The sequence below is a fragment of the Callorhinus ursinus genome, unplaced genomic scaffold, assembly GCF_003265705.2.
Source record: "Callorhinus ursinus isolate GAN/ISIS: 27379988/994484 unplaced genomic scaffold, GSC_fseal_2.0 scaffold1, whole genome shotgun sequence".
In the NCBI taxonomy this organism is placed as follows: Eukaryota; Metazoa; Chordata; class Mammalia; order Carnivora; family Otariidae; genus Callorhinus; species Callorhinus ursinus.
In genome coordinates, this window is record NW_027397063.1 from 72,357,464 (window position 1) to 72,380,693 (window position 23,230).

The 23,230-nt window shown below is 39.1% G+C and overlaps 1 protein-coding gene across 5 annotated transcripts in view; it reads right to left on the reverse strand.

The window, feature by feature from the left end:
• The window catches only part of VPS8 (VPS8 subunit of CORVET complex), a 254,459-nt gene that overhangs the window by 51,340 nt on the left and 179,889 nt on the right, over window positions 1-23,230 (reverse strand). For all 5 annotated transcript variants that reach the window (XR_012379318.1, XM_025877364.2, XM_025877349.2 and 2 more), the window contains 4 exons: window positions 21,091-21,172; window positions 20,646-20,728; window positions 2,983-3,063; window positions 1,010-1,179 (listed from right to left, as the gene is read on the reverse strand). Coding sequence is in view for 4 of the 5 variants with exons in the window: in XM_025877364.2 (XP_025733149.1) it covers window positions 1,010-1,179; window positions 2,983-3,063; window positions 20,646-20,728; window positions 21,091-21,172 (416 nt within the window). In the remaining variant the exon portion in view is untranslated. The remainder of the gene's footprint in view (window positions 1-1,009; window positions 1,180-2,982; window positions 3,064-20,645; window positions 20,729-21,090; window positions 21,173-23,230) is intronic.

The following is a 23,230-nucleotide window of genomic DNA, read 5'->3' on the forward strand; positions in this document are numbered from 1 at the left end:
GACAAGCCTACCCACTCACTACTCAAGTTCACCGATATGCTCCAGCTTCATGGTTTCTGCACTTGCTGATTCTCTGCCTGGGGCACTCTCTCCCTGATACTGCATGGCCACTTCCCTTCCGTCTTTATTCAAATGTCATTAAACTAGTGAGGCTTTCCCTAATTACTCTTTCAAAATTAGTAGCTCCCAACATTCCTTTACACCATACTTTATTTTATTCCAGGTAATCATTACATTTTTATTAATTTTTAAATTGTCTGTTATTAAGTCACCGTATCAGTGATGCTTTCCCTGATCACTCTATATAACATATCTTCCCCCAGCAAACACTGTTCTCATTTAACATGTCTTATTTTTTTCCACCATAGTCACCAGCAGGCATTTTACTTGTCTGTCCCTGCTACTAGGAGGTAAACTCCATGAGAACAGATCCTTTGTTCTGTTCATACTGTACCCTATCCCTTTGAAAAGTGCCTGGCATACAGTATGAGCTCAATAAATATGTGCTGAATGAGTGGACTCTTTATGTGATGAGAACTTCTTCCCCTTCCAACCATCAAATCTACCAATCTTCCTGTGTCTATAATAATAGAAGCTAAAACACTTACATAATGCTTACTATATGTCAGCATGATTACAGGTGTCTTATGTAATTTATCTCCTTTAATCTTCACAAAACCCTAAGGAAAAGGTATCATTATTATCCCAATTTACAGATGAGGAAACTAAGATGAAAAGAGATTAAATAACATGTCCAAAGTCTCATAGGAAGTAGGTGGTAGAACCAGGATTTGAACTCCAAAAGTTTGGCTCCAGAGTCCATCTTATGTCTCCACCCATATAGTCTCCCAACTCCTACGCAGAATGTTAAGGTCTCTGACAGGAACTTTGCCTTGTTCTGGTCACTGCTAGAATGATTGCCTAGGGCTGTGTATCCACGTGTATCCCTGCCTGGTAATACCATACATGTCACACACCATATGTATAACATTTCCTTTCTCTTGCTTACCTAAAGACAATGATTTCATCAGCCATTTCTTGGCGTCTCTTGTACTGCTGCAAACATATAGAGCAGTAATCCTGCTTGGGATTCAGTCCTCTGGTGACTGAAGCTCTCAGGTTACACAATGACCAATGGAGATCTTGGTTTAGAAGGCTAGTAGTTGTTTCCAGCAGTGTCTATGAAAGACCAAAACAACAAACACACACACACACAAATGGTTTATTAAGTGAAAGAGACAGAGGGGGTGAGGGAGGAATAGCACTGTTGAGTTTTCAGCCACAAACAACTGAAGTTAGAATATACTATGAAGGCATAACATTGATAAAACAAACACCAAATACTCCCAAACTTAAGTAGTTAACTTTGCTGTGCAAGTAATGGCAACTGCCTACATTAAGATTCTCAAAATACTTATTAAAAGGCTGTCATTAGTTTCTACTGAGCAACGTGTGCTCTGCCATTCTGTGGCTTAATTCAGTACTGATGGCTTTCGAATGACTAGATAAAGCCAAACCTATTTATTTATTACATTTCTATACTAAGTTCCCTCTGAATGATTCAAAGCATTAACAAACAACCAAAAAATCCTGATTTTTTGTTTTTTGTTTTTAATAGAAACTGCATCTGTGGCAATATTTCAAATAACCTTTCACTGAAAAAGCTAATGGCCATTACTCAGTTTTCATCTCCCTTGGGCAGAGAGATCACATTTTCCTGATCAGCACTTACAAGTCATTTGAATCTACTTAAGACTGTGACATCTGTAAGTCACATAAAGACATTTTCACAGCAATCACATTAAGCCCTTTTAGGCTCTGTGTGCTTGTATTGTTTTTATACTATCTAATTCTCAACATTCATATATATATCATTTAGATGTGCAGTCCCAAATGGGAAGACATACTGCCCATCCTCCTTGCTAGTCCTTTAATTTTATCTGTAATGCAGAATTTTTAAGTCTAACAGTCTTACCACTGCAATTCTTTCCAATCAACCCCATCTTTTCCTCCTCTTCGAAGAGTCTGCAAAAACTTGCTGCCTTGCCCTCAGCTTCCCTTCTGCCAACACGGAGTCCATGCCTGCAGGGGTGTTTCACTGTTTCACTGGGTACACTGAGCAAAACTGCAGTTCTTAAACACCCTAAGAAAAGCTCTTTCACCCCCAATTTTTCTTTTCTTCTCTTGGATTATTAAAAGAGTAGATACTGTATCTAACATGCCTAAATGGTGCTTTTCCTAAGTGGCTTCATGAGTCACTTTGATGTATACTAAGAAAAAAAAATCTGTATACCATGCTGGCTCCTATTGGGAATTAATGCTATAGACAGTTCTGAGTTAAAGGAAAACTAATGACCATTTTTGGTTAGTGGCAACTATCTGCTTCAGAATATTCAAAAGAAAAGGAATTTCTTTTTTTTTGCAATTTTCTTTTTTTTTTTAAAGATTTTATTTATTTGACAGAGAGAGATAGCGAGAGCAGGAACACAAGCAGGGGGAGTGGGAGAGGGAGAAGCAGGCTTCCCGCCAAGCAGGGAGCCGGATGTGGGACTTGATCCCAGGACCCTGGGATCATGACCTGAGCCGAAGGCAGACGTTTAACGACTGAGCCACTCAGGCGCCCCCTTTTTTGCAATTTTCTATACTCATGCTGACTCTTTCTTTTCATGGGTTACATCTTTGCATTAAATTATTTTTCCAGAATTTTTCTGACACTTTTCATTTGGAAAAAAAGAACTGTTCCGTTGCTAACAAATCAATGAGTCCAAATTTGATGCATTTCCACATTCTAGAATATCTATGTGTGTATGTATACATAGATACACCAAGAGACTTAAAACCTTTTAAAAAGCATACACTTCAATCTACCAAACTTCCATTAAATAGACAGGAATTTTTTTTAAAGAAAAAGTATAGGTGCAAAGAAAAAAGAAATAGCTTCTTTTTACCTTAGGACAGCCTTAGAAATAGAAAGTAGCTTACTTGTTCATAGTTAAAGGTATCCAACATTCCCAGAATAAGTCCCTGGATTTCTCCAAGTTTTCCTTTTCCATAAACTGGATCCTAATTAGAAAAAAGTTGCAAAAATTTTAATTCTGTTCTTGGTATTTTAAGATTAATATATAAGTTATCTGGAAACGCCAAATACTCAAACACTTTCCCACAGTCACGACATATTTATTCTTCTATGAACCTTTCACGGGAAATGCATATAGGTTTCCCTCTGGCCATCACAAATATTGTGAAAAGATAAGTAAAATTTAAGTGATACAAGCCCCTTACTTAACAATCTTTTTTGCAAGTCCCAATAAAGTTCACCCTGGTTTTCGTTCGGCAAGAAGCTTCCTCTCCTTCATATTTAAACATCACCTGTCCCTCTCTGCGCCCTTATTTATCTGCTATATGAAAACCAACATTCACCTGAATATCAGAACCTGTCCCAACAACGCTTCCTGTGACCCACATTGGGCCACCTCCTGGCCCCCATCAACTAAATCGCTTCAGTTAAGGAGACAAGACTTCAGTTTAGTTTCTGGATCCAAGGAGCAGCTTTCAGTTTTCCAAAGTTTTTTTCAATAAAGTTACTACTGATAAACAACAGATACCTAGACACCCACTCTCTCCTCCACTGCTTTTCTGCTGAGGTATAACAAGTAACTTGTTTATTACGTACAATTTGGAAAACACTGAAGTGTACAGAAACAAATAATAAAATAAACAGACAAGGGGGGGCGGAGCAAGATGGCGGAGGAGTAGGAGACCTAGATTTCGTCTGGTCTCAGGAATTCAGCTGAATAGGGATCAAACCATTCTGAACACCTATGAACGCAACAGGAGATCGAAGAGGAGAGTAGCAACAACTCTCTGAACAGAGAAGCGACCACTTACTGGAAGGTAGGACGTGCGGAGAAGTGAATCCGAGGCGATATTCGGGAGGATAGACGGCGGGGGAGGGGCCTCCGCCGGCCGCTTCTGTCAAGTGCTAGAGCCGCGGAGCACAAAATCGGAACTTTTAGAAGTCGGCTCCGCTGAGGGACGTCGCTGCAGTGGCTAAGCAGGGTGTGGAATCCTCCCGGGACGGTGTGGTCTCAGGACCCTCGGGGTCACAGAAAGACCGGGGGTGCCTGAGTGCGGCAGAGCTCCCAGGTATCGGAGCGGGGAAGCCGGCTGCAGAGACGGAGCCGAGGCGCGGGCTCTCAGCTCGGGGTTGCCATAAACTGTGATCCGCGGCCCAGTCGGGCCACTGCTCCTCCAGCAGGGACCCAACAAGTGGCAGAGCCGGGGAGACTCCCCTTCCTTCCCGGGGAGGAGCGGTGCGGGAACGCACCGCAGGGATCTGCTGGGTTTGGAGACTCCACACAGGGTCGGGTGCCAGAGATAGCAACGTTCGGTCGCAGGCCGGGTGAGCACGGAGTGCGGCCGGAGACCAGGGACACGGGAGTGACTGCTTTTCTCTGGGGACGCACTGAGGAGTGGGGCCCCGAGTTCTCAGCTCCTCCGGGTGGAGATTGGGAGGCCACCATTTTTGCCCTGGTCCTCCAAGGCTGTACCGAGAGCTTGCAGGGAACAAAATCTCCTGAGATCAAACCCGATCAGCTTGCTTAGCCCGGACCGACAAGGGCGGGGCAATTCAGCCTCCGGCAAAGACATTTGGAAACCACAACAACAGGCCCCTCCCCCAGAAGATCAGCACGAACAGCCAGCAAGCCAAGACCAAGTTTACCGATCAAGGAGAACGGGCGAACTCCAGCGCTAGGGGAATACTGCACATAGAATTCATGGCTTTTTTTTACCATGATTCATTAGTTCATCAAAGTTAATTTTTGTTAACTGTTTTTCTTTTATTTTTCTTTTTCCCTTTTTCAACCAACATCTTATCAATCCTTTTAAAAAAAAACATTTTTTATTTTTCATTTTTAGAGTCATATTTTATCCCTTCATAGTAGTTACCCTTATTTTTGGCATATATATATAAGTTGTTCTCTCTTTAAAATTTTGAGATACAGTTTCTTCTAACAGATCAAAATATACCCTAAATCACTAGTGTATGGCTTTGTTCTAGTCTCCTGCCTGATCACATTCTCTCCCTTTTTCCTTTTTTTTTTTCTTAAATTTTCTTTCTTTTTTCAAACAACTTATCAAGTCCTTTTATAAAATCTTTTATAATTTTCATCTTTACAGTTATCTTCCATCCCTTCATTGTATCAACCCTTATTTTGTACATATATGTTTTTCTTCCTTTAAAATTTTAGGAGGCACTATTTTCTAACAGACCAAAACACGCCCAAAATCTAGTGTGTGGCACTGATCTATGCACTAGCCTGATCATATCTGATCATATTCTGCTTTTTTTGGATTGTTCTGTTTTTGTTATCTTTTTTTTTCTCTTTCTTTTCTCTATCTTTCCCTTTCTTTTCCCCTGGTCTCAGGTCTTTTCTGATTTGTATACAGTATATTTGCTGGGGACGTTGTAAACCTGTTAGCATTTTGTTCTCTCATTCATCTATTCTCCTCTGGACAAAATGACAAGACGAAAAAAATCACCTCAGCAAAAAGAACAAGAGGTAGTACCGTCAGCCAGGGACCTACTCAATACGGACATTAGTACGATGTTGGACCTAGAGTTCAGAATCATGACTTTAAAGATACTAGCTGGGCTTGAAAAAAGCGTGGAAGTTATTAGAGAAACCCTTTCTGGAGAAATAAAAGAACTAAAATCTAACCAAGTCGAAATCAAAAAGGCTATTAATGAGGTGCAATCAAAAATGGGGGCACTAAATGTTAGGATAAATGAGGCAGAGGAGAGAATCAGTGATATAGAAGACCAAATGATGGAAAATAAAGAGGCTGAGAAAAAGAGAGAGAAACAACTACAGGATCACGAGGGCAGAATTCGAGAGATAAGTGATACGATAAGATGAAACAACATTAGAATAATTGGGATCCCAGAAGAAGAAGAGAGAGAGAGGGGGACAGAAGGTATATTGGAGCAAATAATAGAGAACTTCCCTAATGTGAGGAAGGAAACTGGCATCAAAATCCAGGAGGCACAGAGAACCCCTCTCAAAATCAATAATAATAGGTCAACACCCCGACACCTAATAGTAAAACTTACGAGTCTCAGAGACAAAGAGAAAATCCTGAAAGCAGCTCGGGAGAAGAGATATGTAACCTATAATGGTAGAAACATTAGATTGGCATCAGACCTATCCACAGAGACCTGGCAGGCCAGAAAGGACTGGCAAGATATCTTCAGAGCAGTAAACGAGAAAAATATGCAGCCAAGAATACTATATCCAGCTAGGCTGTCATTGAAAATAGAAGGAGAGATAAAAAGCTTCCAGAACAAACAAAAAATAAAGGAATTTGCAAATACGAAACCAGCCCTCCAAGAAATATTGAAAGGGGTCCTCTAAGCAAAGAGAGAGCCTAAAAGCAGCAAAGATCAGAAAGGAACACAGACAACATACAGTTAACAGTCACCTTACAGGCAATACAATGGCACTAAATTCATACCTTTCAATAGTTACCATGAATGTAAATGGGCTAAATGCCCCAATCAAAAGACACAGGCTATCAGATTGGATTAAAAAACAAGACCCATCGATATGCTGTCTGCAAGAGACTCATTTTAGACCCAAAGACACCCCCAGATTGAAAGTGAGGGGGTGGAAAACCATTTACCATGCTAATGGACACCAGAAGAAAGCTGGGTTGGCAATCCTTATATCAGACAAACTAGATTTTAAAACAAAAACTGTAATAAGAGATGAGGAAGGACACTATATCCTACTTAAAGGGTCTATCCAACAAGAAGATCTAACAATTGTAAATATCTATGCCCCGAACATGGGAGCAGCCAATTATATAAGGCAATTAATAACAAAAGCAAAGAGTGCTACGGTGAGCGCTGTGAATTGTGTAAGACTGTTGAATCAGTTGATCTGTACTTCTGAAACAAATAACGCAACATATTTTAAGAAAAAAGAAAAAGAAGAAGATAGCAGGAGAGGAAGAATGAAGGGGAGTAAGTCAGAGGGGGAGACGAACCAGGAGAGATGATGGACTCTGAAAAACAAACTGAGGTTTCTGGAGGGGAGGAGGGTGGGGGGATGGGTTAGCCTGGTGATGGGTATTGAGGAGGGCACATTCTGCATGGAGCACTGGGTGTTATGAACAAACAATGAATCATGGAACAGTACACCAAAACAAATTATGTAATATATGGTGATTAACATAACAATAAAAAATTTAAAAAAAATTAACAAAAGCAAAGAAACCCATTGACAACAATACAGTAATAGTGGGGGACTTTAACACCCCCCTGACTGAAATGGACAGATCATCTAAGCAAAAGATCAACAAGGAAATAAAGACTTTAAATGACACACTGGACCAAATGGACTTCACAGACATATTCAGAACATTCCATCCCAAAGCAACGGAATACACATTCTTCTCTAGTGCCCATGGAACATTCTCCAGAACTGATCACATCCTAGGTCACAAATCAGGTCTCAACTGGTACCAAAAGATTGGGATCATTCCCTGCATATTTTCAGACCACAATGCTTTGAAACTAGAACTCAATCACAAGAGGAAAGTCGGAAAGAACTCAAATACATGGAGGCTAAAGAGCATCCTACTAAAGAATGAATGGGTCAGCCAGGAAATTAAAGAAGAACTAAAAAAATTCATGGAAACCAATGAAAATGAAAACACAACTGTTCAAAATCTTTGGGATACAGCAAAGGCAGTCCTGAGAGGAAAGTATATAGCAATACAAGCCTTTCTCAAGAAACAAGAAAGGTCTCAAATACACAACCTAACCCTACACCTAAAGGAGCTGGAGAAAGAACAGCAAATAAAGCCTAAACCCAGCAGGAGAAGAGAAATCATAAAGATCAGAGCAGAAATCAATGAACTAGAAACCAAAAGAACAGTAGAACAGATCAATGAAACTAGGAGCTGGTTCTTTGAAAGAATTAACAAGATTGATAAAGCCCTGGCCAGACTGATCAAAAAGAAAAGAGAAATGACCCAAATCAACAAAATCATGAATGAAAGAGGAGAGATCACAACCAACACCAAAGAAATACAAACAATTATAAGAACATATTATGAGCAACTCTATGCCAGCAAATTAGATAACCTGGAAGAAATGGATGCATTCCTAGAGATGTATCAACTACCAAAATTGAACCAGGAAGAAATAGAAAACCTGAACAGACCTATAGCCACTAAGGAAATTGAAGCAGTCATCAAAAATCTCCCAAGAAACAAAAGCCCAGGGCCAGATGGCTTCCCAGGGGAATTCTATCAGACATTTAAAGAAGAATTAATACCTATTCTCCTGAAACTGTTCCAAAAAATAGAAATGGAAGGAAAACTTCCAAACTCATTTTATGAGGCCAGCATTACCTTGATCCCAAAACCAGACAAAGACCCCATCAAAAAAGAGAATTACAGACCAATATCCTTGATGAACATGGATGCAAAAATTCTCACCAAAATACTAGCCAATAGGATCCAACAGTACATTAAAAGGATTATTCACCACGACCAAGTGGGATTTATCCCTGGGGTGCAAGGCTGGTTCAACATCCGCAAATCAGTCAACGTGATACAATACATTAACAAAAGAAAGAACAAGAATCATATGATCCTCTCAATAGATGCAAAAAAAGCATTTGACAAAGTACAGCACCCTTTCTTGATCAAAACTCTTCAGAGTATAGGGATAGAGGGTACATACCTCAATATCATAAAAGCCATCTATGAAAAACCTACAGCGAATATCATTCTCAATGGGGAAAGGCTGAGAGCTTTTCCCCTAAGGTCATGAACGCGGCAGGGATGTCCACTCTCACCACTGCTATTCAACATAGTATTAGAAGTCCTAGCCACAGCAATCAGACAACAAAAAGAAATCAAAGGCATCCAAATCGGCAAAGAGGAAGTCAAACTCTCACTCTTTGCAGATGATATGATACTGTATGTGGAAAACCCAAAAGACTCCACCCCAAAACTGCTAGAACGCATACAGGAATTCAGTAAAGTAGCAGGATATAAAATCAATGCACAGAAATCAGTGGCATTCCTATACACCAACAACAAGACAGAAGAGAGACAAATCAAGGAGTCGATCCCATTTACAACTGCACCCAAAACCATTAGATACCTAGGAATAAATTTAACCAAAGAAGCAAAGGATCTGTACTCAGAAAACTATAAAATACTCATGAAAGAAACTGAAGAAGACACAAAGAAATGGAAAAACGTTCCATGCTCATGGATTGGGAGAACCAACATTGTGAAGATGTCAATGCTACCTAGAGCAATCTACACATTTAATGCAATCCCCATCAAAATACCATTCACTTTTTTCAAAGAAATGGAACAAATAATCCTAAAATTTGTATGGAACCAGAAGAGACCCCGAATAGCCAGAGGAATATTGAAAAAGAAAAGCAAAGCTGGCGGCATCACAATTCCGGACTTCCAGCTCTATTACAAAGCTGTCATCATCAAGACAGTATGGTACTGGCACAAAAACAGACACATAGATCAATGGAACAGAATTGAGAGCCCAGAAATGGACCCTCAACCCTATGGTCAACTTATCTTTGACAAAGCAGGAAAGAATGTCCAGTGGAAAAAAGACAGTCTCTTCAACAAATGGTGTTGGGAAAATTGGACAGCCACATGCAGGAGAATGAAACTGGACCATTTCCTTACACCACACACAAAAATAGACTCCAAATGGTTGAAAGACCTAAACGTGAGACAGGAGTCCATCAAAATCCTAAAGGAGAACACAGGTAGCAACCTCTTCGACCTCAGCTGCAGCAACTTCTTCCTAGACACATCGCCAAAGGCACGGGAAGCCAGGGCAAAAATGAACTATTGGGATTTCATCAAGATAAAAAGCTTCTGCACCGCAAAAGAAACAGTCCACAAAACCAAAAGACAACCGACAGAATGGGAGAAAATATTTGCAAATGACTTATCAGATAAAGGGTTAGTATCCAAAATCTATAAAGAACTTATCAAACTCAACACCCAAAGAACAAATGATCCAATCAAGAAATGGGCAGAAGACATGAACAGACATTTTTCCAAAGAAGACATCCAAATGGTCAACAGGCACATGAAAAAGTGCTCAACATCGCTCGGCATCAGGGAAATCCAAATCAAAACCTCAATGAGATACCACCTCACACCCATCAGAATGGCTAAAATTAACAAGTCAGGGAACGACAGATGTTGGCGGGGATGTGGAGAAAGGGGAACCCTCCTACACTGTTGGTGGGAATGCAAGCTGGTGCAACCACTCTGGAAAACAGTATGGAGGTTCCTCAAACAGTTGAAAATAGAGCTACCATTCGATCCAGCAATTGCACTACTGGGTATTTACCACAAAGATACAAATGTAGGGACCCGAAGGGGTATGTGCACCCCAATGTGTATAGCAGCAATGTCCACAATAGCCAAACTGTGGAAAGAGCCAAGATGTCCATCGACAGATGAATGGATAAAGAAGATGTGGTATATATACACAATGGAATATTATGCAGTCATCAAAAGGAATGAGATCTTGCCATTTGCAACGACGTGGAGGGAACTGGAGGGTGTTATGCTGAGTGAAATAAGTCAATCAGAGAAAGACATGTATCATATGACCTCACTGATAGGAGGAATTCTTAATCTCAGGAAACAAACTGAGGGTTACTGGAGTGGTGGGGGGTGGGAGGGATGGGGTGGCTGGGTGATAGACATTGGGGAGGGTATGTGCTACGGTGAGCACTGTGAATTGTGCAAGACTGTTGAATCACAGATCTGTACTTCTGAAACAAATAACGCAACATATTTTAAGAAAAAAGAAAAAGAAGAAGATAACAGGAGAGGAAGAATGAAGGGGAGTAAGTCAGAGGGGGAGAGGAACCATGAGAGATGATGGACTCTGAAAAACAAACTGAGGGTTCTAGAGGGGAGGAGGGTAGGGGGATGGGTTAGCCTGGTGATGGGTATTAAAGAGGGCACATTCTGCATGGAGCACTGGGTGTTATGAACAAACAATGAATCATGGAACACTACATCAAAAACTAATGATGTAATATATGGTGATTAACATAACAATAAGAAAATTTAAAAAAAAAGAAAAAAATAAACAGACAAAAAACCCCCCACAAATCCAGCCACACAGAGATAAACACTATTGATATTTTGATGCACATTTTTTCTAGTCTTGTTTCTGGGAAAAGAGAGAAAGCATAGGAGAGACAGATGTGTTTCTTAGTGTACAGAATTTGAGTATTTTACATACTTTCATGATAGTATATTGTGAGCAGTATCATCAAATTATTTCATAACAGCCACAGAGTATGAGTCATGTGAAAATACCATGTGTCATTCAACCATTCTCTCTTGTTGGACATTTAAGTTTGCCTCCCCCTTCCCAAATCCCACTCATGACTGTTAAATGCTGGTAGCTGTAAATTTTAGTCTGAATCTCTGATTCTTTCTTTAGAGAAGATTTCTAGAAAGGGAATTACAGATTCAAAGAAGATTTTTATGGGTATTGATATATACTGCCAAATTGCTCTACCACAAAGTCGTATTATGCAACTTTTATCTTCATCAGCATATTTGTGTGTTCATTTTACTGTACCTTTGGCTAGGCTGAGAATTATAATTAAAACATTGCTAATAACTATGTCAAGTCTATTACTTTACTCTAATATGAGGTTATGTCTGACATAAACGACTTTCCCATGCCAAAAAGGGGAGTCCAACTCTACAGCAACAATGAAAAAACCTGCTATTTATATGTGCCATATCATTACATTCCTTCCAGAACATTTATAAATGAAGAAATTCAAGCTCAGAAAGGCTAAGTAAAATTCCCTAACATCACAGAACTAGTAAGCAGATACACCGGGATTTGAATCTAGGTACTTCAGAAACCATGTTTTTTGTTTTTTTTTTTTTAAGATGTATTCATTTTAGAGAGTGAGCGAGCATGCAGTGGGGAGGCGCAGAGGGAGAGGGAGAGAGAAATCCATGCAGACTCTGTGCTGAGCCGCCCAACATGGGCCTCGATCCCACAACCCCGAGACCATGACCCGAGCTGAAATCAAAAGTTGGACCCCCAAAGGACTGTGCTACGCAGGCATACCAGAAACCATGTTTTTAATTAACATGTTATATTGGTCTCCCAAGTATAGATATGTAAATAATAAGCTAATGTTTGCTGGAAAATATGGGTAACATTCTGGTTACTTAGGGAGTGGTTGTTACTACAATCCTGGTGCATTAGGGGCACCTGGGTGGCTCCGTCGGTTAAGCGTATGCCTTAGGCTCAGGTCATGATCCTGGGGTCCTGGGATGGAGCCCTTCATTGGGCTCCTGGCTCAGCGGGGAGCCTGCTCCTTCCTCTGCCCCCTGCTGCTTATGCATGCGCGCGCGTGTGCGCGTGCTCTCTCTCTCTCTCTCTAATAAATAAAATCTTAAAAAAAAATCTTGGTGCATTAAAAGTAATTGTGAGTTCAGATATTAAGACAAGAATGTAAAGCAGGAAAAACATACGAGAGAGGTTCAGAAATAGGAGAAGAAATCTTGTCTTCCTGCTCTTATAGCACATAGTCTGAGTATTTACTTCTTTTTCTCTTTTAGACTCTGATGATGGCTCTTGGAAGACTGGGTGGGTAGTTTCTAACCAAGATCAGTTTTTAGTACTTTTAGTTGGTGTAGAGCAGCACAAGATTGTCTCCCATAGGTTCCTGGTCCCTGCTGCTGAGGTTATGCTTGAGAAATCAAAGGCACAGAAAAACTCTATTTGTGTACTAATTAACACGTTTACAAGTTTGGATTAAACCATCACTGAAGCTTAATGGGGACATTTTCTGTTTCACAGCAAGAGAATGTGTCACTAAGGTAAAGATACCTGTCAAACATGTGCAGACCATTTATAAAGGACCAGACTTTAGATATCTTAGACTAATCTTTTATTAGAAAAACAACTCAGGCCATATACTCACCAGATAATTTTTTCTTTTAATTTTTTTTTTGCATGAAAATAGATCCTTGTTAATGCTTCTGAACTAAATTATGCTTAATTATACTTTTGGTCAGCTCTTAATACAGCTATTTCTCAAAGTATCAAGGGACAGTGTAATACCTTATTATAAAAAGCATATTGTATTATCTACTGTAATACGTGCATTCAATACACTAATATAGTCTAGCACAGAAAAGCTCTGTCATTTGTTTCTGACAAGGATGGTTTGGAGAATAAAAAGGTCTTTAAAAGGTTAAATTCTGGGAAAAGGAAGACATCTTTATAGGTCATGTCTATATTTGTATCAGTACATTTCACTTTAATATGCATAATTTAAAGGCAAAATCATGAAAATTACCTCATGCTGGGACAACACATAAATTATAGAGTGCAAAAGAGAGCTCAAGGCTTCTAGCACAGCATGTACACAATCCACTAGCTTTTCAAATTATTTTCCAAAGATGTCAGATTCTTCAGCAATGAATAACTGCTGAGGTTTCTCTTCAACTTATTAGTAAACCATAAAAGAAGAGCACACTTGAGCACTTCACATAAACTTGGTTTTTAAAAAGCTCTTTAGAAAAAGATGGACGGCCACTTTTCCCCGCTCTTGCTTTCTGTGACCTACTGTAGCATGTATGTGGTTTGTTTTGTAATTAAAATCTTTCCCAATCAAGCATTACTTTAAAATATGAATAATGCCCTCAGTAGGTTAGCATTAAATCATTTGTTTGTTTTAATTTCCTCAGTAAGACAGTCAGAGACAGCTTTTCAGAAGCCAAGAATTACTTTTTGCCACAGAGGAAAGCTCAATAAAAGCAAACTGTGAAGGCAGAATCTATATAACATAAATATGGTCCCTTAAAAACACTCCCAACTAACCTATCATCTACTGTTCATGGAAGAAGGCTGCACAATTCAGGTTCCAAGCATCAGTTTGAATAAATATTTAGAGGTCAAGAAGATCTCTGAGAACCTCCTATTATGAGAACATCTCCTCTGGAAAAACAGTAAGTGTCTGAGCAACTGCTCAGTCTAAATAACTGTTACTCCCTCTCTTCTCTCCAGGGGACCTGATAAAGGGAGGTGGATCTGAAATATGCCAGGGCTGATGGTAGGTACAGAAGGCCTAAACTTTGGAGTTGGAAGACCTAGGTTCATGTTCCAGCTATGGCTACTTAATAACTGAGTAAGCTAAGGAAAGGTATTTAATGTAGCACTTTCCTCAGGAGCAACATGGGGATCTCACTACTTCCCCAGCTTAATGTACACAGAGGTCAAAGGAGATAAAGAACACAAAAGTGCTTTATGAACTGCTGAGAACTACTGAGGTGATTGAGCCAGCTAATATTTATCGAGTATATACTATGTTCCATGTACTCTGCTGGAACACAGGAAATAATCTAGAAAATATTCTAGTGGAGAACACTTGGCAGTGGATTAGAAACTGGGACTAATGAAAAAAATGATGACAAGGGACAAGATAAAAACAAACAAACAAAAAAAAAACCCCACCCCAAAACCTGAGAACATAAAAACTCCTGGTTAGAGTACTTGATAACAGATATAACAGATCAACTACTTGAAACACACAATCTACCAAAACTCACACAAGGAGAAATAGATAATAAACACACCTGGGTCTCTTAACCAAATTGAATCCTTAAGTAATAACATTTCAAAATAGAAGGCATCAGGCCCACATGGTTTCACTGGTTTATTCTACCAAATATTTAGGAAGAAATTATACCAATATCCTACAATCTATTTCAGAAAACAGAAGCAGAGGGAACACTTCCTAACTCATTTGATGAGGCCAGCATTACCCAGACAAAACCAGACAAAGACAATCTCAATCAAAATGCTGGCAAGTTACTTTGTGGATAGAGACAATATGATTCTACAGTTTAAATGGAAAGGCAAAACACCCAAAATAGCTAACACAATATTGAAGGACAAAGTCAGAGGACTGATACTACCTGATTTTCAGATTTACAAAGAAGCTGCAATCATCAAGATAATGTGGCACTGGCAAATAGATAACTGGAAAAGAAGAGAGCACTCAGAAATAAACCCCCATAAATACAGTCAACTGAGCAAAGGCTATTCAATGAAGAAAGGGATAGTCTTTTTAACAATTGGTGCTGGAGCTGGAACAACTGGACATCCACATGTAGAAAAATTACTCTAGACACTGCCCTTATATCTTTCATAAAAATTAAGTCAAAATGGATCACAGACCTAAAATGTAAAATGCAGAACTATAAACTCTAGAACATAGGAAAAAAATCTAAGTGACCTTAGGTTTGGCGATGAGTTTTTAGATACAACACTAAATACACAATCCATGAAAAAAGTCCCTGAAAAGTTGGATCTCATTAAAATTAAAAAAACCTTCTGCTTAATGAAAAGACATTGCTGAGAGAATGAAAAGATAAGCTACCAACTGGGAGAAATATGTGCAAAACATATCTGATAAAAACTTGTAAAAAAATATACAAAGAACTCTTAAAACTCAACAATTAAAAAACACAAACAACCCAAATAATGGGGATACACGGATTTGGGCAAGTGAGCACATAAAAAGGTGTTCAAAGTCATTGTTCATTAGGGAACTGCATATTAAAACAGTAAGACCACTACACACCTATTAGAATGGTTATAATCCAAAACACTGGATTTATGGACACTTGCTTTATAGCCCAAAGTAGTCTATCTTGGTAAATATTCCATGTACAACTTGAGAAGAATGTGTATTCTGCTGTTATAGTTGGTATGTAAATGTCAACTAGGTCAAAGTGGTTAAAACTGTTTGGCAGAAATGTGTTGTCATATTTATTTTTATTCCTGTTTTTCTCTGGCTGCTTTTAAGCTTTTCTGTTAAATCCCTGATTTTGAACAACTATGATGTGCCTTGTAGTTTTCCTCATATTGCTAAGGTTTGGGATTATCGATTTGTGTGCTAATAGTTCTCAATAAATCTGAAAAATATTCAGTCAATATTTCTTCAAGTATTTTTTTTTCTAACACCCTGTTTTCAGGATTCCAAGGACACATATATTGGGCTGCTTGAAATTGTCCCAGAGTTCACGAATTCTTTTTTTTTTAATTCACTTTTCTCTGTTGAATTTTGCATAGTCTGTATTGCTAGGTTTTCAAATTCACTTATCTTTTCTTTTGTTTTGGTGTCCTTGTCTGTTAATTCTAATATCCAACATCATATCTGGGTTTCATTTTCCAGCTTCTTCGAATACCTTGTAATTTTTGATTCAATGTCATATACTACAAATTTTACACTGTTGGGACCTGGATATTTTTGTATTCCTAGGATTATTTTTAATCTTTGTTCTGGGATGCAGTTAAATTACTTGGAAAGTATGATCCTTTCAAGTCCTGCTATTAGGATTTGCAAGGCATGACTGGAGCTATGTGTAGTCTAGGGCTTTTTCCCATTACTGAGTACTTCTGAGTACTCTACTCCACGTTCTGTGCATTATGAGGTCTTCATTCTAGTCTTGCTGTTGGCCCTGTGTGAGTGCAAGTATTATTCCCTCTGATCCTTCCAGGTGGTTCTTTCCTTGGCCTAGCTAGTTTCCTCAGATCAAGCACTTATACTTGAGAGGGGGGCCTTCTGCACATCTCCAGAGCTCTCTTGCCTGGTACTTGCCTGCAAACTCTGGCCACCTTGGTCCCTTGATTCTCAGCTCCATCTCCTCAAAGCAATGAATATGTTGGAAACTGGCTGGGATCCCCCTTCCTGCACTATTGCCTAGAAAGTCTCTCAAGACGTTAAGCTGGGGCAAACATAGGGCTTACCTTGTCTGGTTCTTGTCTCTTAGTTATCAGTGACCTTTATTGCCTGATATCCAGTTTTTTGAAAACATTTCATATACTTTGTCCAATTTTTTGGTTGTTTCAAGCAAGGGGGCAAATCTGGTCTCCGTTACTCTATTTTGGTTCAGAAGTGGAATCCCTCCACCCTTGACTTTTATTCACTCTAAAAATATTTAGTTCCTACCTTATGCCAGGTGCCTCTGGGCTAGGTAATGGTGATAGAGTACTAGCAAAGTAAAGTCTTATTCCGAAGGTCCTTCCATTCTAATGGTAAATAAAAATCGGTAAATAGACCTGATTCTTAAATGTTTCCAAGAACTCCACTTTTAGCCTTCTGCTTTTCTCACTAATTCGTTTCCTCCTAAAGTTCACCTAGTTTCAAGAACTGAACTACCACTTCCATGTTGACAACTTCCAAGTCCATGTCTCCACTTTTACCTCTTCCCATAAAGTCCAGTCTCATATTTCTCCCCTGCTCACGGTTAGTCCCATGAAACATGAGTTCTTATGTTTCCCTACCTCTAAACGTCAAAAAGTCAAGTGGATTCTACTAATTTCCAAATCCATCTTCTCCTAGCCATTCTATGCAACTCAATTAACAAACTTTGAGTACCTATTACATTCTGGGTATTTCTAGGCCTTCAGTCTTGATTCCTTTTCAATTTATCCTGTATAACATATTGGCTGAACAATTTTTCTAAAGAGAAACGTCATCCCATCGTTCCTCTACTTAAAATCCTTTGATGAGAATCTCCTAATGTTAAAAATTAAATCCAAAGTCCTACCTTATGTTTCACAAAGCAATTAAGAGCACAGTCCCTGCCCGTCTCTCAAATTTCAGCTCCGTGACTCACCTTTATTCTTGTCCTATGTTCCAAGCATACTTAACACTTGCAACTCCTCCAAATGTACCATGTTTTACCTCACATTCTTTGTATATATAGTTCACTCTGCTTAGAATAGTCCTATCTCCTTTTTTCCCCCTAATTCCTTTAGGCTATTTAAGATTCAGTTCAGACATTTCCTCCTCCAGGAAATCTTCCCAAATTCCCCAGTCTGTTTCAGATATACTTTTATTGGTACTCCTTTGACTAGATATATTCAGAAACCCAACTCATTCCAACTTATTAAAAAAACATAACTATTGTAAAGATACTGGGCTGTTTCAAGGATCCAAGCAAAGGAATGCAGGCGAGTCTTCAGAACTACAATGAAGGACTCAAATGCCATCAGGTATCAAATGCCACGTCTCCTCTCCCTGTGTCTTGAATCCTCTCCTGGTGTCTTCTCTTCTTCATGCATCTTGTCTATTCTCCTCTTTGTGTGTCTGCTTTACTTTTCTCCTTCTCTCTGTAACTTTTTTTACTATTTCAGCCACATGATGGAAAAGTAGTCACTGTCAGTTGCTGAACTCTGTACCTTATAACGTAGAGACCTGAAGAGAGGCTCATTTGTCCTTTTCAAGTCTAGTTCTACAATTTCCTGGAAAAGGCACTGACTGGCCCTGCTTAGGCCAGTTGCTCACCCTGAGTCAATCTAGTGGAGTCAGGGTCCTGCTGTCAGATGCTGCTCCTGCTGTAATCACATGGCCTGAAAATGCAGGGATAAAGTGGCAATCACCCTATGTGGGGTTCACAGCAGAGAATCCTTCAGGTGGCCACCATTACTTGCTTAAAGCCCAAAGAATAGTTACATCAGAACATTTTCTGTCTCTCATAAAAGCTCTTTTAGGACAAGAGCTAAGCCTTTCATCTATATAGGAAATGACCAAACAGGGTAACATATAATTAATAAACAATTAGTTAACTCCTCACAAGACCAGGCACTGAAACAACTGAAAAGCTTACACGATATAATAGGAAAGAGCATAAGTTAGGAAGTGAGAGACTTCCGTGGTAGCCTGGGTTCTGCCACTAACAGCAGACCAAGTACTAACTTTTCTATACTTCAGTTTCCTCCTTAATCAAGAGAAATTTCTGTAGAAGCCCCACCTACCCGAAGAGATTGTTGTGAGCTTCAAATGAGATACTATCTGTGAAAGCACCTTGAAAAAAATAAAAATCTCTATACAAATATAAGGTAGAGTTGTTATTATAGTAATCACAAACATGCAAATGAGGAATTTAAGAAAGAGCATACTCTCCTCATTAGTGAGAGTAGAAGGTGGAAGGTACCTTTTCTACCAGTGAAGGTAGAAAATGCTAAGAATACAATTAAAATGAATGCCAAAAAAATAAAAAAATAAATGCCAATGTAACTCAAAATAAAGTGAAGATTTTCTAATATCAAAAGCCTTCAAAGTTAGGAGCCTTGAAAAACAAAATTTTTAAAAATCGCAAGCTTTTGCCAAGAGAAAAATCGATTTTTTGTTTATTGTAATTTATGTATCAAAGTGTGGTTAAAGCTCAACATAAAGCAAAATGCATACACTGAGAGAGAAGCCACTGTTGACTTTAAGATACCATTTTTTCTGTACTTGGTAAATTGAAGTATTTCTGCCTTATGAAATTACTACTTTGTATATGATTAAAAACATTATGACTAACATATTCTAAAATGGATATAAGAGAAGTAGTTTATATCAAAGAATTTTCCACCACATGATAAGGATCAGATGAGCGAGTATGTGTGCAGGTACATAATCTGTGGTGAGAGCCTACGGATGCAGCAGTCTGCGTCAGCAAAGGCCCGGACACTTCATGCCAGATGCAAGTTGAGCTTGGCAAGTCTAAAAAGAGAGCTGCCAGGGACATTCTTTTTTTTTTTTTTTAAGATTTTATTTATTTATTTGACAGAGAGAGACACAGTGAGAGAGGGAACACAAGCAGGGGGAGTGGGAGAGGGAGAAGCAGGCTTCCCGCCGAGCAGGGAGCCTGATGCGGGACTCAATCCCAGGACCCTGGGACCATGACCTGAGCTGAAGGCAGACACTTAATGACTGAGCCACCGAGGCACCCCTGCCAGGGACATTCTTGATGGGAGAAAAATCATTTGAGAATTATAAAGACCAGTGGCATCATAGTACTGTTTTTTGGTGTTTTTTTTGTTTTGTTTTGTTTTGTTTTGGTTTTGTGTATGTGTGTGTCTATGCTGCATAAAATGAAGGAAGACAAAATGGATTCTAAGGACAATTCCTGCTGTTTCCCCAGGAATGTTCATAGATTTTTCGAAAAATATATCTTAAGGGTATTTTTAGTGTTCTTTTGATGATGTTGGGAACGTTCAGGCCTTTTTGCTGACGGAAATAGGCTGAAGTGATATTTCCTACAAAGACTGTGGATACAAAGTTGGGCAGAATTTAGAACAGGGGTGAGTGCTGGACATAAAAAAAATTTTTTATGATGAGTCGGAAAACCTAAGTTACAACCAACGATTAGGAAATGCCTATATTAATTTGTAGGTTATCTTTTTTTTAATCCAAAAAAGCACAATTAGCTGGAAATAAATAGTGGTTCTCTCCCAGTTAGCACATGAATAGGAAGCCTGTATGTCTGAATCCCCAGATGCCAGTGAACTTGTGAAGGCTGCACACCCTCACAGAACGTCGCCAGCGTGTGCCAGGCAAACCCACCCTCCTGGAGCACCAGGAAAGGCTCAAGGAAGACGGTCGTAAGTTAAATAGTCAGCAAGGTCAAAACTCAGCTGCATTACTCTAGAGACCCATTTGAACATTAATTTGTTTGTTATTTAAGCATAACTAGAATATTAGTTGAAACTGATCAGCATTGAATTTTCTCCCCTTTTAACTCACCTGTAAGATTCTTTGCAAGATTGATGGTAGGGCAATAAATGCAGCCATGCTGTTTAGAACTTGCATGGTCAAAGATTTCAGAGCTGTTAAAATAATAAAATGTTAATATTAAGGTTAGTTTAAAATAAGAGGTTTTGGTTTTCCCTTTAAGTCAGTGGAAAATAGTGTAGTTATATAAACGCTTCCTAGAAACTTAGCTAACCAGGGCCAGTTGGATATTTTAAAGGTAACTGCTGATAAGTAACAAAGCTACTATTATTCAAGACAAATGACAGAATTGGTGCCATAGAAAGAAATGAACATAAAAGATGAGATTAACACTATACTGTGATTTCATTAAGAAAAACAGTAAGACTATGTGATACTGGGAAAAGGTATCATAATGATAATTTTTCACAGATCAAAACGGGTGATGGTATAGGTGGACTCTGATCAATGTAATTACCGTCAGGGTGTAGATGAGGTGCAGCTGAACCAGACAGCTTCTGAGGGGCCATCATTGCCTCCAACAACGGAAACCAGAGTGCCTATGATGTCAGAGGAAACCAAAGCACTCTGTTATTTTTAAGATTAACATCAGCATTGTGTTTTACAGGTTGAGAGGTACCTCTCACATACATTTATTTATAAACCTTTTAAAAAGAAAAGACAGAGCACCTGACTGGGAAGAGACAAGACAGTAAGAAGCAATGACCACAGCTAGAACAGGTATCTTTACCACACGCCTTGGGAAAATAAAGAAACTGAAATAAGTCTAGACCTTGGAACTGCAACCTTCTGTGTTTCAGGAGAAGGCCTGTTCAAAGGAGACAGGGCCGAGCCGCCAGCCAGGTTCTGATATACCATATGCTATACACACACCACTGACCAAGTCTAAGTGACCCCTTGTACTGCAGGAGAGGACAAGAGGACCACCTGCCCCCTCTGCTATCTTATCTCCCCCCATTTCTCTTCAGCCACATCAAGCAAGAGAAATGAATAAAGGCTGTCCAAAGTTTTCCCCTCTACAAAGTGCTGTTTTGTATTTCCTTAGTCATCATAGACCCAGAGGTAGAAGTTAACATTATTTCAATTAACATTTCCAACCACATCAGGAGATAAATTAATAGACCCACCATTTATTTATTCTTATTTTGTTGGGTCCTCAATTAAATGATTTACACACACTTTCTCATTTCAATCTCATAACAGCCTTATGCAATAAGAATGATCTTCACTTGAGATAAGAAACTAAAGTTAAGGGAGCCTGGGTGGCTCAGTTGGTTAAGCGACTGCTTTCGGCCCAGGTCGTGATCCTGGAGTCCCGGGATCGAGTCCCGCATCGGGCTCCCTGCTCGGCGGGGAGTCTGCTTCTCCCTCTGACCCTCTTCCCTCTCGTGCTCTCTATCTCTCATTCTCTTTCTCTCAAATAAATAAATAAAATCTTTAAAAAAAAAAAAAAAAGAAACTAAAGTTTAGAAAAGTAATTTGCCAAAGATCATACTACCAGTAAACTGGTACTCTGACTCCAAATTCTGTGCTCTTCCTTTTTTTGGGGGGGGATCTTTAATCAAAAATCAAACTAATACATTTTAAACCTCCAAACATGGTTTCTTGTTGGACAATCATTTACAAAGGCCTTAACTCTATGTCTTGAAAGGAATCTATTCCCGCAAACATCTGGGAGTCATGAAGAAAGGGCAGAGGAGAACAAGAGCGGTTATTTAGAGAAGAGGGCATGTTCCATACCCCACCACCTGACCCAGTACAAGTTCTATGGCACTGGAGATATGGGAGCCTCTTAAGGCAGAGGGGGACAGCTTGCGGGGCCTGTAACTTTTCCACTGGGTGACCTTCCAACTGAAGAGCTCTACTAGGAAGCCTTCATCTGCTCCCATTTAAGGTTTTATAAAGCCCAAGATTTTATACTGATAAGCTTTTTTTTTTTTTAAAGATTTTATTTATTTATTTGAGAGAGAGAGAGCATGAGAGGGGGGAGGGTCAGAGGGAGAAGCAGACTCTCTGCTGAGCAGGGAGCCCGATGCCTTGATGCCTCGATGCCTCGATACTGAGACTCCAGGATCATGACCTGAGCTGAAGGCAGTCGCTTAACCAACTGAGCCCACCCGGCACCCCTATACTGATAACTTTTGATGTATTTCTTCAAGTTCTCAAGATACTGATTTTAACTATATTACATACTGGCAATTTTTTTATTTTATTGAAATTTTAATTTATTTAATACTTGTGAATTTTTAGTCTTATATTTTATTCTTAGATAGCTTTACTTAACTTACCTTTTAGTTGCCTATTTTAATGTGTTTTCATAACCACATCATTTATTTCTGTGTAGTTAATTTTAATTGTGTAATTTATTTTAATTATATATGGCTTACCTTTTGTTTTTACATTTACTATGTTTAGAAATTTGATTTTTAAATTTTCTTGTTTAATCCAGACAATTTAGAAGAATAACCTTTGTAAAGATTAGCTGTTCTAGACCATAAATGATAGACTGGGGGAAGCATGGCTGTAGAGGTAATAGCCACGGGATATGTTCATACTCTATACAGAGGAATTATTTTTCTTTAATTAAATCTCCACAC